This window comes from Somniosus microcephalus, chromosome 15, assembly GCF_052327205.1.
Source record: "Somniosus microcephalus isolate GS21.2 chromosome 15, FLI_Smic_1.0, whole genome shotgun sequence".
NCBI classification, from domain to species: Eukaryota; Metazoa; Chordata; class Chondrichthyes; order Squaliformes; family Somniosidae; genus Somniosus; species Somniosus microcephalus.
This window is the reverse complement of record NC_141001.1, coordinates 122,668,178-122,684,972: the sequence shown is the minus strand read 5'-3', so window position 1 is coordinate 122,684,972 and position 16,795 is coordinate 122,668,178. Positions and strand designations below refer to the sequence as shown.

The window sequence follows — 16,795 nt, the reverse complement described above, 5'->3', positions numbered from 1 at the left end:
GAGGAGAAGCATCCGGGAAGGCGCCGAACACCTCGAGTCTCTTCGCTGGGAGCAAGCGGAAGCCAAGCGCAGGCAGCGCAAGGAGCGCACGTCATCCCAAGCACCCCACCCACCCGCCCCTTCAACCACCGTCTGCCCCACCTGTGACAGAGACTGTAGGTCCCACATTGGACTAATCAGTCACCTGAGAACTCATTTTTAATGTGGAAGCAAGTCATCCTCGGTTCCGAGGGACTGCCTAAGAAGAAGAATTTGTGACTTTGATTGGGTCCGTTTCAGTGCTGTGGCAGGTAAGGATGCTTGTGCCATGAATGATCCCAACTCACAGGTGACTGTTACGGTGGTCAATTTCACCTGTAACCTCCTCCAGCCCTACACCCCTCTGAGATCTCTGCGCTCCTCCATAGAATCATAGAAATTTACAGTACAGAAGGCCATTCGGCCCATCTTGTCCATGCCGGCCGACAAAGAGCTCTCCAGCCTAATCCCACTTTACAGCACTTGGTCCGTAGCCCTGTAGGTTACGGCACTTCAAGTGCATATCCAAGTACTTTTAAAATGTGATGAGGGTTTCTGCCTCTACCACCCTTTCAGGCAGTGAGTTCCAGACCCCCACCACCCTCTGGGTGAAAAAAGTTCTCCTCAACTCTCCTCTAATCCTTCTACCAATTACTTTAAATCTATGGCCCCTGGTTATTGACCCCTCTGCTGAGGGAAATAAGTCCTTCCTATCCACTCTATCTAGGCCCCTCATAATTTTATACACCTCAATTAAATCTCCCCTCAGCCTCCTCTGTTCCAAAGAAAACAACCCCAGCCGATCCAATCTTTCCTCACAGCTAAAATTCTCCAGTCCTGGCAACATCCTCGTAAATCTCCCCTGCACCCTCTCTTGTGAAATCACATCCTTCCTGTAATGTGGTGACCAGAACTGCAGGCAGTATTCTAGCTGTGGCCTAACTAGTGTTTTATACAGTTCAAGTATAACCTCCCTGCTCTTATATTCTATGCCTCGGCTAATAAAGGCAAGTATTCCGTATGCCTTCTTAACCATCTTATCCACCTGTCCCGCTACCTTCAGGGATCTGTGGACATGCACTCCAAGGTCCCTCTGATCCTCTACACTACTCAGTGTCCTACCATTTATAGTGTATTCCCTTGCCTTGTTAGCCCTCCCCAAATGCATTACCTCACACTTCTCCGGATTGAATTCCATTTGCCACTGTTCTGCCCACCTGACCAGTCCATTGATGTCTTTCTGCAGTCTGCAGCTTTCTTCTTCATTATCAACCACACGGCCAATTTTTGTGTCATCTGCAAACTTCTTAATCATACTTCCTACATTCAAGTCCAAATCATTGATATATACCACAAATTCTGGCCTCTTGAACATCCCCGATTTTAATCGCTCCACCATTGGTGGCTGTACCTTCAGCTGCCTGGGCCCCCAGCTCTGGAATTCCTTCCCTAAACCTCTCCGCCTCTCTACCTCTCTCTCCTCCTTGAAGACGCTCCTTAAAACCGACCTCTTTGATCAAGCTTTTGGTCACCGGTCCTAATATCTCCTTATGTGGCTTGGTGTCAAATTTTCTTTGATAATCATTCTTGTTGAGATTTGAAAACAAGGGTGGGAATTTTTTTAATTGAGGCATTGCCAGACCAGGAGCCAATGTAGGTCAGCGAGCACAGGGGTGATGGGTGAACAGGAGTATCTAAGGAGTTTAATCCTAAATGAACCTCAGCAATTTATATCAGTCTCAGACACTTGATCTTGGCTATTTGTTAACAATCAGGAAACCAGTTAATGGTGAATTATTGCGATACCACTGGACTGTCTTTATAACCTCTGTCAACACATGCAGGAAGTGCTCCTACCTTTTCAAACACTGCCCACAGCTGTGCGACCAGTGCCTCGTTCTCCTTCTTCTACACAAAAACAAATCAAATAAAGTTTCAGTCTTATTACAGAGCAAATAAACTGTTAATAAGCAGTCCATGCCCACATGCAGCAAGACCTGGACAACATCCAGGCTTGGGCTAATAAGTGGCAAGTAACATTCGCGCCACACAAGTGCCAGGCAATGACTATCTCCAACAAGCGAGAGTCTAACCACCACCCCATTACATTCAACGGCATTACCATCGTCGAATCCCCCACCATCAACATCCTGGGGGTCACCATTGACCAGAAACTTAACTGGACCAGCCACATAAATACTGTGGCAACAAGAGCAGGTCAGAGGCTGGGTATTTTGCGGTGAGTGCCTCACCTCCTGACTCCCCAAAGCCTTTCCACCACTTACAAGGCACAAGTCAGGAGTGTGATGGAATACTCTCCACTTGCCTGGATGAGTGCGGCTCCAACAATAATCAAGAAGCTCAACACCATCCAGGACAAAGTAGCCCACTTGATCGGCTCCCCATTCACCTCCTTAAACATTCACTCCCTCCACCACCGGCGTACCATGGCTGCAGTGTGCACCATCTACAAGATGCACTGCAGCAACTCGCCAAGGCTTCTTCGACAACACCTCCAAAACCCACGACCTCTACCACCTAGAAGGACAAGGGCAGCAGGCACATGGGAACATCATCTTAACCCCAAGTTCCTCTCCAAGTCACACGCCATCCCGACTCGTGAGTGCGAGTCAGCAGAGAGTGCTGTGAGTTAGGGTAAGTGGGGCGTTAGGTGCTCTTTTCAAACTTTAACTCTGTGGGTTGTAGCTAATAAGGCCTTTCTGGTGCAGTGTGACTGTTGGTAAACCATTTAACTGGTGTAATTAGAGGGATTGATTTAATTTAAATCCAATTAATTAAAGGAGATATTAGCATCTAAAATCGGGCAGAGGGTGTCCATAACTAACAATAAAAAATTTAATTAATTACATAGAATGGAGCAGGTGATGTGTTACTGTTGCGAGATGTGGGAGCCGGTGGACCCCATTGAGGCTCACGGTGATTACGTCTGTGACAAGTGTCTGCTGCTACAGGAACTCCAGCTCCGTGTTGATGAGCTGGAGTCTGAGCTTCAGACACTGCGACACATCAGGGAGGAGGAGAAGTACCTGGACTGTGTTTCAGGAGGTGGTCACACCTATGAAGTTAATTAATTCAGATGTAGCCCATGGTCTGGGACAGGACGGTGTGACTACGAGTGAGGCAGGTACAGGGATCCAGGAGGTAGTGTTGGAGGAGCCGCAGCCCTTGCTCTTGTCCAACAGGTTCGAGGTTCTTACTCCCTGTGGGGACAGGAGCAGGGACTGCAGGGAGGATGAGCAACCTGGCCACAGCACCGTGGAACGGGGGGCCATTCAAGAGGGGGGAGTAAATAGAAATGTTGTAGTGGTAGGGGATAGTATTATTAGGGGGATAGATAAGAGTTCTCTGCAGCCGAGAGTGAGAGTCCCGAAGGCTGTGTTGCCTACCCGGTTCCAGGGTTAAGGACATCTCCTCTGGGCTGGAAAGAAACTTGCAGTGGGAGGGGGTGGATCCAGTCGTCGTGGTCCATGTTGGTACAAACGACGTAGATAGGACTAGGAAGCCGGTTCTGTTAAAGGAGTATGAGCAGCTAGGGGTCAAATTAAAAAACAGAACCTCAAGGGTAATAATCTCTGGATTATTACCTGAGCCACGAGCTAATTTGGCTAGGACAAATAAAATTAGAGAGTTAAATGCGTGGCTCAAAGACTGGTGTGGGAGAAATGGGTTTTGCTTCCTGGGACACTGGCACCAGCACTGGGGCAGGAGGGAGCTGTTTCGTTGGGACGGGCTTCACTTGGCCAGTGCTGGGACTAGAGTCCTGGCGGATCATATAACTAGGGCTGTAGAGAGGGCTTTAAACTAACTAGTGGGGGGGAGGTTCCTAGAGAGCAAATAATAAAAATGACAACAGAGAAGGTCATAGACTTAGGTAGCAGTGGGGAAATTAAAAACCAGAGCGTGTCAGGAAGGGGCAGAAGGTATGGAGTAAAAGGTAAAGTAATAAAAAGGGCAAAAGCAGGAACTAAGTGTCACAAAACATATTTGAAAGTTCTCTATCTGAATGCACGTAGCATTCGTAACAAAATAGACGAGTTAATGGCACAAATAACTACATATGGGTATGATCTTGTGGCCATTACAGAAATATGGCTGCAGGGTGACAATGCCTGGGAATTAAACATACCAGGTTATTTAACAATCAGGAAGGACAGGCAGGAAGGAAGGGGAGGTGGGGTGGCTATGTTAATAAAGGAAGGAATCACTGTAATACAGAGAAATGATATTGGGTCAAAAGATCAGGATAATGAAACAGTTTGGGTGGAGATAAGGAATAATAAGGGGAAAAAAACACTAGTAGGTATAGTCTATAGGCCTCCGAACAGTTGCAACTCTGTTGGACGGAGTATCAATCAGGAGATAGTTGAGGCTTGTAATAAGGGAACATCTATAATTATGGGGGATTTTAACTGTCATATTAATTGGACAAATCAAATTGGGCAGGGCTGCCTTGAGGATGAGTTCATTGAGTGTATTAGGGATGGGTTTCTTGAGCAGTATGTAACTGAACCAACCAGGGGGCAAGCAACCTTAGATCTGGTCCTGTGTAACGAGACAGGATTAATTAAAAATGTCCTAGTAAAGGATCCCCTTGGAATGAGTGACCATAACATGGTTGAATTCCATATTCAATCAGAGGGTGAGAAGGCTGGATCTCAAACAAGCGTGCTAAGCTTGAATAAAGGAGACTATGAAGGTATGAGAGCGGAATTGAGTAGAGTGGATTGGGAAAATAGATTAAAGGGTAAGACGATACATGATCAGTGGTGTACATTTAAGGAGTTATTTTACAACTTCCAAAAAATATATATTCCACTGAGAAGAAAAGGGTGTAAAAGAAAAGACAGCCATCCGTGGCTAAGTAAAGAAATTAAAGATAGTATTCGACTAAAAACAAGGGCATATAAGGTAGCCAAATCTAGTGGGAGGATAGAGGATTGGGAAAACTTTAAAAGACAGCAAAAAATAGCAAAAAGATTGATTAAGAAAGGGAAGATAGATTATGAAAGTAAATTAGCAAAAAATATAAAAACAGATAGTAAGAGTTTTTATAGTTATATAAAAAGAAAAAGGGTGGCTAAAATAAATGTTGGTCCCTTAGAGGATGAGACCGGGAAATTAATGGTGGGAAATATGGAGATGGCAAAAACACTGAATGAATATTTTGTATCAGTCTTTACAGTAGAGGACACTAAGAATATCCCAACACTGGACAAACAGGGGGCTATAGGGGGGGAGGAGCTAAACACGATCAAAATCACTAAGGAAGTGGTACTCGGTAAAATAATGGGACTCAAGGCGGATAAATCACCTGGACCTGATGGCTTACATCCTAGGGTCTTGAGGGAAGTGGCGGTAGGGATTGTGGATGCATTAGTAATAATTTTCCAAAACTCCCTGGACTCAGCAAAGGTCCCGGCAGACTGGAAAACTGCTAATGTAACACCCTTATTTAAAAACGGCGGTAGACAGAAGGCTGGAAACTATAGACCGGTTAGCCTAACATCTGTGGTTGGTAAAATTTTGGAGTCCATTATTAAGGAGACAGTAACAGGACATTTGGATAATCATAATTTAATAGGACAAAGTCAGCATGGTTTTATGAAGGGGAAGTCATGTTTGACAAATTTGCTGGAGTTCTTTGAGGAAGTAACATATAAGGTGGATAAAGGGGAACCAGTGGACGTAGTGTATTTAGACTTCCAAAAGGCATTTGACAAGGTGCCACACAAAAGGTTATTGCTTAAGATAAAAAATCACGGGATTGGGGGTAATATTCTGGCATGGATAGAGGATTGGCTATCTAACAGAAGGCAGAGAGTTGGGATAAATGGTTCATTCTCAGACTGGCAATCAGTAACTAGTGGTGTTCCGCAGGGGTCAGTGCTGGGTCCCCAACTCTTTACAATCTATATTAACGATTTGGAGGAGGGGACCGAGTGTAACATATCAAAGTTTGCAGATGATACTAAGATGGGAGGGAAAGTAGTGAGTGAGGAGGACATAAAAAACCTGCAAAGGGACATAGACAGGCTAAGTAAGTGGGCAGAGATTTGGCAGATGGAATACAATACTGGAAAGTGTGGGGTTATGCACTTTGGCAGGAAAAATCGTGGAGCAAGTTATTATCTTAATGGCAAGAAACTGGAAAGTACTGAAGTACAAAGGGATCTGGGGGTCCTGGTGCACGAAACTCAAAAGGTTAGTATGCAGGTGCAGCAAGTGATTAAGAAGGCCAATGGAATGTTGGCTTTCATTGCTAGGGGGATAGAATATAAAAATAGGGAGGTATTGCTTCAGTTGTACAAGGTATTGGTGAGACCGCACCTGGAATACTGCATACAGTTTTGGTGTCCATACTTAAGAAAAGACATACTTGCTCTCGAGTCAGTACAAAGAAGGTTCACTCGGTTAATCCCGGGGATGAGGGGATGGACATATGAGGAGAGGTTGAGTAGATTGGGACTCTACTCATTGGAGTTCAGAAGAATGAGAGGCGATCTTATTGAAACATATAAGATTGTGAAGGGGTTGGATCGGGTGGATGCGGGGAGGATGTTCCCGATGATGGGTGAAACTAGAACTAGGGGGCATAGTCTTAGAGTAAGGGGCTGCTCTTTCAAAACTGAGATGAGGAAGAACTACTTCACTCAGAGGGTGGTAGGTCCATGTAATATGCTGCCCCAAAAAGCTGTAGAAGCTACATCATTACATAAATTTAAAACAGAAATAGACAGTTTCCTAGAAGTAAAGGGAATTAAGGGTTACGGGGAGCGGGCAGGAATTTGGACATGAGTCTAGGTTCGGATCGGACATGGCCCTGTGGGTAGCGGAGCGGGCCCAGGGGCCGTGTAGCCTGATCCTGCTCCTATTTCGTGTGTCTAATTCTGTTAGATTCAGGAGATGGTTCTGTGATAGTAGATTGGCGGTTAGGATCAGATCAGCCATGATCTTATTGAATGGCGGAGCAGGCTCGAGGGGCGATTGGCCTACTCCTGCTCCTATTTCTTATGTTCTTATGTTCTTGGACATACACCAGCCATTGTCGCTGGGTCACTGTGGGAGTACCTTCACCACATGGACTGCAGTGGTTTAAGAAGGCGGCTCACCACCACCTTCTCAAGGGCAACTAGGGATGGGCAATAAATGCCGGCCTTGCCAGCGACGCCCACATCCCGAGAATGAAATAAAATCTTCATACAACAAGTTGGGCCAATAAAAAATGGATCTCCTGTAGTGTCCACCAGTTGTAGAAAGCTTCTAGCAAACTGGTGGACATCTCATGGTCATATTCAGCTCAGAATGTCTACACACAAAGACCCCCCACCCACCTCTTGAATATTCAACCAACAACTTGTTGAAAATCGTAGCTTTAAAATGGATACAAGGTTTGTTGACAGGACAGAGAAACTATTAGCAATGCTGCATACCAGTTAACAAACAAACCTTACTCACATAGTGAGTCATATGATGAGGAGCTTCAGTTATGTGGAGAGACTGGAGAAGCTGGGATTGTTTTCCTTAGAGCAGAGACGGTTAAGAGCAGACTTAATAGAGGTGTACAAAATCATGAGGGGTTTTGATAGAGTAAATAGAGAGAAACTGTTTCCAGTGGCAGGAGGGTCGGTAACCAGAGGACACAGAGTGAAGATGATTGGCAAAAGAACCAGAGGGGAGATGAGGAAATATTTTTTCGCAGCGAGTTGTTGTGATCTGGAACACGCTGCCTGAAAGGGCGGTGGAGGCAGATTCAATAGTAACTTTCAAAAGGGAACTGGATAAATACTTGAAGGGGAAAGATTTGCAGGGCTGTGGGGAAAGAGCAGGGGGGAGTGGGACTAATTGGAGAGCTCTTTCAAAGAGCCGGCACAGGCACGATGGGCCAAATAGCCTCCTTCTGTGCTGTATGATCGGCTTAGGAAGGTGTGTAATTAAAAAAAATTGTGTTTAATTTTTGCAACCAGGATCAGTGTCAATTACTCCTAGTTTGGAATCAGTGAAATTCTCCCTCTATTTTATCTCAAAAATGTGCTTGATTCAAACCTCAGAAAAGGATCAATCAAGACATTTCCATATCCCACCGCCAACATTTGGTTTTTAAGACTGCCAGTTTGTGCCGATATATGGACAGTTTGTGTTGCTGTGATCTAGAAATTGGATCGGTCCATACCAGCTCTTTGCAATGTGTCTGCAGCTGATGAGCTTTCTCCTGTGCATCTCTTCCTGTGCTCTTTGCATCTTCCAAATCCTCCGCCATGGATTTTAAGCTGTGAAGCGTCTTTTGAGAACTGAAAATCACAACTTTAATATTTTACAGTTTGAAGAATCTCAAATCCTTTTCTTTACTTTTAGCCCCTGCAATCCCGCCCTGCCCCTGAGATGGTGACCCATGTAGGGGGTGAAGGTTCCACGTGTCCCAAAGGCCTTTCATGGCCTTCCTTCATGTGTGAGCCTTGGGTTCGTGAGCATTTGTGGGCTACCTGAATATAGATGTGTTCAGTTCTGGGCCCCGCACCTCAGGAAGGATACACTGGCCTCGGAGGGGGAGCAGCGCAGATTCACCCGAATTATACCGGGGCTAAAAGGGTTAAATTGTGAGGACAGGTTTCACAGACTGGGCTCGTATTCCCTTGAGTATAGAAGATTAAGGGGTGATCTAACTGAGGTGTTTAAGATGATTAAAGGACTCGATCGGGTGGATAGAGAGAAACTATTTCCTCTGGTGGGGGGAGTCCAGAACAAGGGGGCAGAACCTTAAAATTAGAGCCAGGCCATTCAGGGGTGATGTCAGGAAGCACTTCTTCACACAAAGGGTGGTGGAAATCTGGAACTCTCTCCCCCAAAAAGCTGTTGATGGTGGGGGTCAATTGAAAATTTCAAAACTGAGAGTGATAGATTTTTGTTGGGTAAGGGTATTAAGGGTTACGGAGCCAAGGCAGGTGGATGGAATTAAGATACAGATCAGCAGTGACCTTTTTGAATTAAAGATCCCACAGCACTATTTAGACAACGAGCAGGGGAGTTCTCCCCGGTGTCCTGGGGCCAATATTTATCCCTCAACCAACATCACTAAAACAGGTTATCTGGCCGTTTATCACATTGCTGTTTGTGGGATCTTGCTGTGTCCAAATTGGCTGCCGCGTTTCCTACATTACAACAGTGACTACTCTTCAAAAAGTACTTCATTGGCTGTGAAGCGTTTTGGGATGTCCTGAGGTGGTGAAAGGTGCGGGAGAAATACAAGCTCTTTCTTTTTCAGCAAACTGGCCTGCAGTGGCATTGGCTGAATTTTTTACCGCACCAGCCCACTTAGCCTGATCTAAATCCTTTAACCCCCTTACCCCCACCCTCCCTCCCCCAACCATGGGGGCTGGCCGATTTCCCCCCCATTTAGTGTCCAAAGCTCACCAGCAGTATTTAATCTTGGGACTCTAACCTTCTTTCAGAAGTGTTATAGCAGATGAATACTTGGTGCTGTCACTGGACATTCTGTCCTTACCCGGTCTGGGACTATAGGTGAGTCCAGTCCTACACCAACGTGGTTGACCCTGAACTGCCCTCTGAAGTGGCCGAGGAAGGCCCACCACCACCTTCTCAGGACCTTCCTTTCTTATTTTCAACCCAATACAAAACAGAATCGTTTCAACTTCGGGACGGAAACATTCGCCTTGAGCTACCTCGTCAGTTGGTTCTTCAGCTTCGAGAGTTCCTTCGCCAGCTGCAAGTTCGTCTCGTCTGACATCTCCATGGCCTTCTGGAGGCTGCCGTTTTGTTCTCGCAACTTCTGGTTTGCATATTTTAGATCCGCGATGTTATTGATGAATTCATTGACCTCTCTTTTAAAGAAATGCAGAGAAATACATCAATATTTAAACCACTGGAGAATGCCCTGAGATAGTGCTCAGAGTCACTTGGAGCAAAGTGTTTCAATTAGGATTACATCGGATATACGGCACAGAAACAGGCCATTCGGCCCAACCAGCCCATGCCAGTGTTTATGCTCCACTCGAGCCTCCTCCCGTCTTTCCTCATCTAACTCTATCAGCATAACCCTCGATTCCCTTCTCCCTCATGTGCTTGTCCAGCCTCCCCTTAAATGTATCTATACTATTCGCTTCAACCACTCCCTGTGGTAGCGAGTTCCACATTCTCACCACTCTCTGGGTAAAGAAGTTTCTTCTGAATTCCCCATTGGATTTCTTGAATAAATTAGGGTTTATAAAACACTGGTTCGGCCCCAGCTGGAGTATTGTGTCCAATTCTGGGCACCACACTTTAGGAAGGATGTCAAGGCCTTGGAGAGGGTGCAGAGGAGATTTACTAGAATGGTACCAGGGAGGAGGGACTTCAGTGATGTGGAGAGACTGGAGAAGCTGGGATTGTTCTCCTTAGAGCAGAAAAGGTTAAGGGGAGATTTGATATTGGTGTTTAAAATCATGAAGGTTTTTGATAGAGTAAATAAGGAGAAACTGTTTCCAATGGCAGGAGGGTCAGTAACCAGAGGACACAGATTTACGGTAATTGGCAAAAGAGCCAGAGGGGGAGATGAGGAGAATGTTTTTTACGCAGCGAGTTGTTGTGATCTGGAATGCGCTGCCTGAAAGGGCGGTGGAAGCAGATTCAACAGTAACTTTCAAAAGGCAACTGAATAAATACTTGAAAGGAAACAATTTGCAGGGCTGTGGGGAAAGAGCAGGGGGGAGTGGGACTAATTGGATCGCTCTTTCAAAGAGCTGGCACAGGCACGATGGGCCGAATGGCCTCCTTCTGTGCTCTATCATTCTATGCCTTTCAGGCAGTGCATTCCAGATCTTAATAACTCGCTGTGGAAATAAATTTCTCCTAATCTTCCCCCTAGTTCTTTTGTGAATAATCTTAAATCTGTGTTAAATAATAAGGGGGAGAAATTTCAGTATCGCCCCGTTTGGGGCACGATTATCAGCCGGACGCCAAGTTTAGCACCTGACGCTAATTATCGCCTCCGACTACAAACTTGACTTCTATCGCCCCTGGAGGTGATTGGAGCACTAAATCAGGCGCTACACACCTCTCTTAAGGTGCTAACGCCGAGGAGCGAGGCGCTACCTCAGAGCGCTGGCGAAGCTCATGTGATGTCAGTCAGCAATGGAACACAGACACACTGGCGCCGGCCAGTTCTTAAAGGGGAGGGTCGATCTTGCTCTCCATCCACACCCTGCTCATTGCAGCCTTGAATCTCGGCCTGGAGAGACCTGTACATCAAATCTGCTGGAAAGAACAATGGAGAGACCCAGGGAAAGAGCTCAGAGTGCAGCCCCCACAGTCTCTTCTAAATCGATGCAAGGAAGGTCAAATCAAAATGAACCTGCAAAGGGCTGCTCAGTACCCAAAACTCCTTCACACAGCGTTGAATCTCTCCAGAAGTCTCTCTCTCTCTCTCTCTCAGAATGCGTGGTGCAAAAATGTCACAGACAAAAAAAGGCAGGAAGTGGTCGCCTTTAAATAGCTCACCCCCAGTCCCTTCCCGACTGCAAAACGTTCCCCTGTTGTTGCTCACGGCAGGCGGAAAGACAGTGGGCGCCACTCAATATCCGGTCCGGGGCGCAACCGGGGCGTTGCACGCTCGACTGACATCACGATCTGCGGGCGCAGGAGATCGTGGCGGTAGTGTTTAGCGCCGCCGCAAAATGTCTGGTCAATTTCGCGAGCGGCACAAACATCGCCGCGCCCGGGCGCTAGTTGCTTTGCGCCCTGTTAGCGCCCTCTTAGGGCGCTAATCAACTGAATTTTTCCCCCTAAGTCTTGTTACCGACCCTCCTGCCACTGGTATCACCACCTTCTTAAGGTAACTAGGGATGGCCAATAAATGTTGGCTTTGCCAGTGATGCCCTCATCCCAAGAATAGAAAAATTAAAATTAAGGAATAGTCCTTTTATTGCATTGGAAAATGTACCAGCATGGGTCTTTTATTTTCTTGCAATATACATGAACCTAAATTGAATACATAAACCACGCAGCACTTTCACACAAGTATTTGGACAGATATGGGGAGATTTTCCCAATCTTGGGCCCAGATGGTCTGAATCACCTGCATGCAGCGCAATATCAGAAAATCGGAGCGTTGTCTGGAAAGGAACCCGCTCAGTTTCCCCGAGATTCACGGTGCCCAGTAATGCATCGCAGACTTGGAATAGTCTCGCACACAGAAGCTGATTGTGTCTTCGCCACATCTGCCCCATTGGATGGTGTGATCGTGCGTCCAACAGTGAGGTCAGAACGATGACCGCCCGACCTCCCTCAGGTGGCACGATTGCCAAGAATCGCCAGGCTCGACTGGTCACGTGACACAATCCAGGGCACTTTGAGCCTGACCCCTCACCTGCCTGGAAGGTCAAGTAGCCCCCATCCCTCGACCTTTCCAGCTGACCTCAGGTGCCTGAACGTAGCGACCTTCTCCGCCATGCGGAGAGCCGAGGGCCGGGAGAGACGGAGATGTACGATCCGTAAAAATATAGAAACATAGAAGATAGGAGCAGGAGTAGGCCATTCGGCCCCTCGAGCCTGCTCCGCTATTCAATGAGATCATGGCTGATCATCCAAATTCAGTACCCTGTCCCTGCTTTCTCCCCATACCCCTTGATCCCTTTAGCCTTAAGAAATATATCTAACGCCTTCTTGAATATATTTAATGAATTGGCCTCCACTGCCTTCTGTGGTAGAGAATTCCACAGGTTCACCACTCTCTGGGTGAAGAAATTCCTCCTCATCTCTGTCCTACATCTCAAGCCTACATTTCGTTGTACTGCACTTGTGCACTAACAATGACAATAAAAGTTGATTTGATTTGATTTGAAATGGCTTATCCCTTATCTTTAGACTGTGACCCCTGGTTCTGAACTCCCCCGCCATCGGGAACATCCTTCCTGCATCTAGTCTGTCTAGTCCTGTTAGAATTTTATAAGTTTCAATGAGCCGAACAACGCTCTGGGAGGAAGATCATGCGATGCCTTGCCCAGCACCGCCAGGTGCAGAGCCCAAAAAATCCGTCCATTTGCTCACCTGGTGGAAAAGGATCCAGCTCTCTTGACACAGGTCTGATCGCTTTGAAAATATCTTTTAAAAAAGTACAAAATATCACTAAGTAAACAAACAGAAAATGAGAAACATACGGCTGTCCGAGCAGCTGCAAGCTTACAATGTTATACATAAAGAGAAGTCATGTCGATCTAGAATAGGTTAGGGCGAGATTTATTAGAGGTGTTCAACATTATGAGGGGTTTTCATGGAGTGAATAAGGAGAAACTGTTTCCAGTGGCAGGAGGGTCGGTAATCAGAGGACACAGATTGGAGATAATTGGCTAAAGACCCAGAGGGGGAGACAAGGAAACATTTTTTCACACAGTGAGTTGTTGTGATCTGGAACGCGCTGCCTGAAAGGACGGTGGAAGCAGATTCAATAATAACTTTCAAAAGGGAATTGATTGGATAAATACTTGAAGAGGAAAATTTTCAGGACTCTGGGGAAAGAGCGGGGGGGAGGGGTGGGGCGGGGAGTGGTACTAATTGGAGAGCTCTTTCAAAGAGCCGGCACAGGCACGTTGGGCCGAATGGCCTCCTTCTGTGCTATAACATTCTACGATTCTGTGAATTGAGTTGTGTTGCCATAAGCTGTCCACGAAACATCACAAAAGTCCTTCACCTCAGTTGAGCCATTTAAAAATTCCCAATCCCAACCATCACGCAGGGACATCATGCGTTGAGCACACGGACTGCTTTGTCAAGAGTCTTCACCCAGTTTCACAATCGTCAATGCCCGATAGCATGAGCTGTGAGAACAGCATCTGATGCGCATGCTGGAGACATGGCATGGGGTCATGCACAGTCAGGGGGCTGATTAAGGGACAATTCACAGATACGTAGAATGATTCAGCACAGAAACTGGTAATCTGGTCGAACATCAATAATAACACGCATTTATATCGCGCCCTTAACACAGAAAAACAGCCCCAAAGCGCTTCACAGAGTGTGTAAGTCTAACTGGACACTGAGCAAACGAGGAGAGATTGGGGGGGGGTGGGTGGGGGGGGGGGGGGGGCGGGGGATGTGACCAAAAGCTTGGTCAAAGAGGTCAGTTTTAAGGAGCATCTTAAAGGAGGAGAGGCGGAGAGGTTTAGGGAGGGAATTCCAGCGTTTAGGGCCTCGGCAGCTGAAGGCACGGCCGCCAATGGTGGAGCGAAGGGAGTGGGGGATGCACAAGAGCCTAGAACTGGAGGAACGCAGAGGGTTGTAGGGCAGGAGAAGGTTACAGAGATAGGGAGGGGCAAGGCCATGGAGGGATTTAAACACGCGGATGAGGGTTTTTCAATTTAAGGAGTTTGGGGAACCAGGAGACAATGTAGGTTAGCAAAGGCAGGGGTGTTAACTGGGCAGGACTTGGTATAGGGTAGGATATGAACAGCAACTTTTTGGATGAGTTGAAGTTTATGGAGGGTGGAAGATGGGAGGCCGGCCAGGACATGGAAAGGGGGAGAGAGAGAGATTGAGGAACACGAGAGTACAAGTCATAGAATCATAGAATGTTACAGTGCAGAAACAGATCTTTCAGCCCATCAATCTACATCAGAAAATGGGATTAAAATAGACAGGGCTTGATGGCTGGCGCAGACACGATGGGCCGAAGGGCCTCTTTCTGTGCTGTATAACTCTATGGCCTAGAAATTGGGTTGGGGCGCCAAAGTGGCGCAAAAGTCGGCGGAGAGAAGGATTTAGCGCAGCGATCGGAGTGATACCGATCGCCAGATATTCAGTTTCATTGCCCCTCGAGGGACACGGGGCGAGGCTCGAGGCGCTCCGCGTCCCTCTTAGGGCGCTGAAACTGATTATCGCAGCGCAACGTGCCGCAGCGCCACACGCTGCAGCACGGCACGCTGCGGTACTGCAGGCCTTCCTCCCACTGTTAAGGGGGAGCCCTGATCACGAGTGCCGGCAAATGAGCCCGGCACCGAGAAGAAGTGCCGCGCTCTCGGGAAACAGCCGGCAATGCCGCGGGGGGGGGGTTAGGAGGCCGGGGACGGAGGTGCAGGCAGGCGGCCGCCGGAAAAGCGGCCGCCCCGCACCTCCACCTTAACTTGCGCCGCTGCCGACACAGTAAGGCCCCGTGAACCGGGCGCGGGTAGCGAGCGGCGCAACTGCGGCGTTCGCTACCAAATATCGCGAACGGGGCACGAATGGGGCGCTGCGCACACCGATGACATCATCGGTGGCGGCGCAGCGCAAACGCCTAACGCCACCATTAGCGCCCCTACTGAATATCGCCGGAGACGCAGCCAGTGGCGCTACAGCCACTGACTGCCTCTTTAGGCGCTAACAGGTGGCGCTACTCACCCAATTTCTCCCCCTATGACTCTATGAATAGCAAAGTCTGCAGATGACATGGATGAGGGTTTCAGCAGCAGATGAGCCGAGGCAATGTCGTAGACGGGCGATGTTACAGAGGTGGAAGTAGGCGGACTTGGTGAGGATATCGGGGTCGGAAGCTCAGCTCAGGGTCAAATCGGACGGCGAGGTTCAGCCTCAGATGGTGGTCAGGGAGAGGGAGGGAGTCGGTGGCGAGAATTCGGGGTCTGTGGCGGGGGTCAAACAATGGCTTTGGTCATAATGAAAAAGAGCAGAGGGAATGAGAAACAGTGACATGGAAAGGGGAGAGAGAGAGAGAGATTGAGGAACATGAGAGTACAAGTCATAGAATCATAGAATGTTACAGTATAGAAACAGGTCTTTCAGCCCATCAATCTACATCAGTGTTTCCTTCCATCTGACACTGCTACTCCCTTCCTAATTCAGGAAGTAAAAACACACCAAAGTCAACAGTTATGGTCAAGGGTGTTCCAACCTCTTGTACAATATCCTTTTACTAATTGTAGTAAATTTAATTTAATAACTAATTGTATTCCCTTGAGTACAGAAGATTAGGGGGTGATCTAATCGAGGTGATTAAAGTGATTTGATACATTAGATAGAGAGAAACTATGTCCTCTGGTGGGGGGGGGGGGAGTCCAGAACAAGGGGGGCAGAACCTTAAAATTAGAGCCAGGCCGTTCAGGGGTGATGTTAGGAAGCACTGTGAAGGAATAAGCCATATAATCTAGTCAGAAAAATACACCATCTTACAAAAGAATTCTGGTCTTATTAAAACATGACAAACTGGGTTTGGAAATTTAGAAACCTAACGATGAAATAGCTATGAAAGAATTCTGGCTATTGAGATAAGACAGTTGTTGACCCTGAATAAATAACCTTATTGAAACAGAAGGTGCATGGCTCCAACAGGCTGACCTTTGGGAACAAAAACAATGGTCCACCCTGGATAAGGTGTTCAAATTTAAACTTCGTAAAGATGACATAAAATAAGGAACACCTGCCCTTCACACCGTTCTATATGGTAAACTCAGAAAAGCCTAGAGATGAGACAAGATTCTGGAATATTACAAGCTGATGTGGCAGTAAGAATTGCGGAGGTTGGCAGAAAGATGACTAGAGATAATTAACTTGCATCAGCAGAAACTTTAAAGGAAATACAACTGGAAAAGGGTATAAATATTGAACTCTCAAATGGGATATCAGACTCGCTTTAATCGGGCAAAGCAATTCTCGACCACAGAGGCGGTTCTGTGGTCTCCAACTCTTTGTACCTCGGTATTTGATATTGATGGATATCCTGTATAGAAAACTTTAAGAACTGTAATATTGTAGCGAAGTTAAGATTTAAAAGTAAGAT

At 47.0% G+C, this 16,795-nt stretch overlaps 1 protein-coding gene across 2 annotated transcripts in view; it reads right to left on the bottom strand.

Moving 5' to 3' along the window:
- LOC147107203 (uncharacterized) overlaps positions 1–16,795 on the bottom strand; it is a 145,844-nt gene that overhangs the window by 75,848 nt on the left and 53,201 nt on the right. For both annotated transcript variants that reach the window (XM_086008379.1, XM_086008380.1), the window contains exons 7-10: positions 13,078–13,131; positions 9,717–9,875; positions 8,210–8,327; positions 1,876–1,926 (exon numbers count right to left, since the gene is read on the bottom strand). In XM_086008379.1, the coding sequence (XP_085864505.1) occupies positions 1,876–1,926; positions 8,210–8,327; positions 9,717–9,875; positions 13,078–13,131 (382 nt within the window). The remainder of the gene's footprint in view (positions 1–1,875; positions 1,927–8,209; positions 8,328–9,716; positions 9,876–13,077; positions 13,132–16,795) is intronic.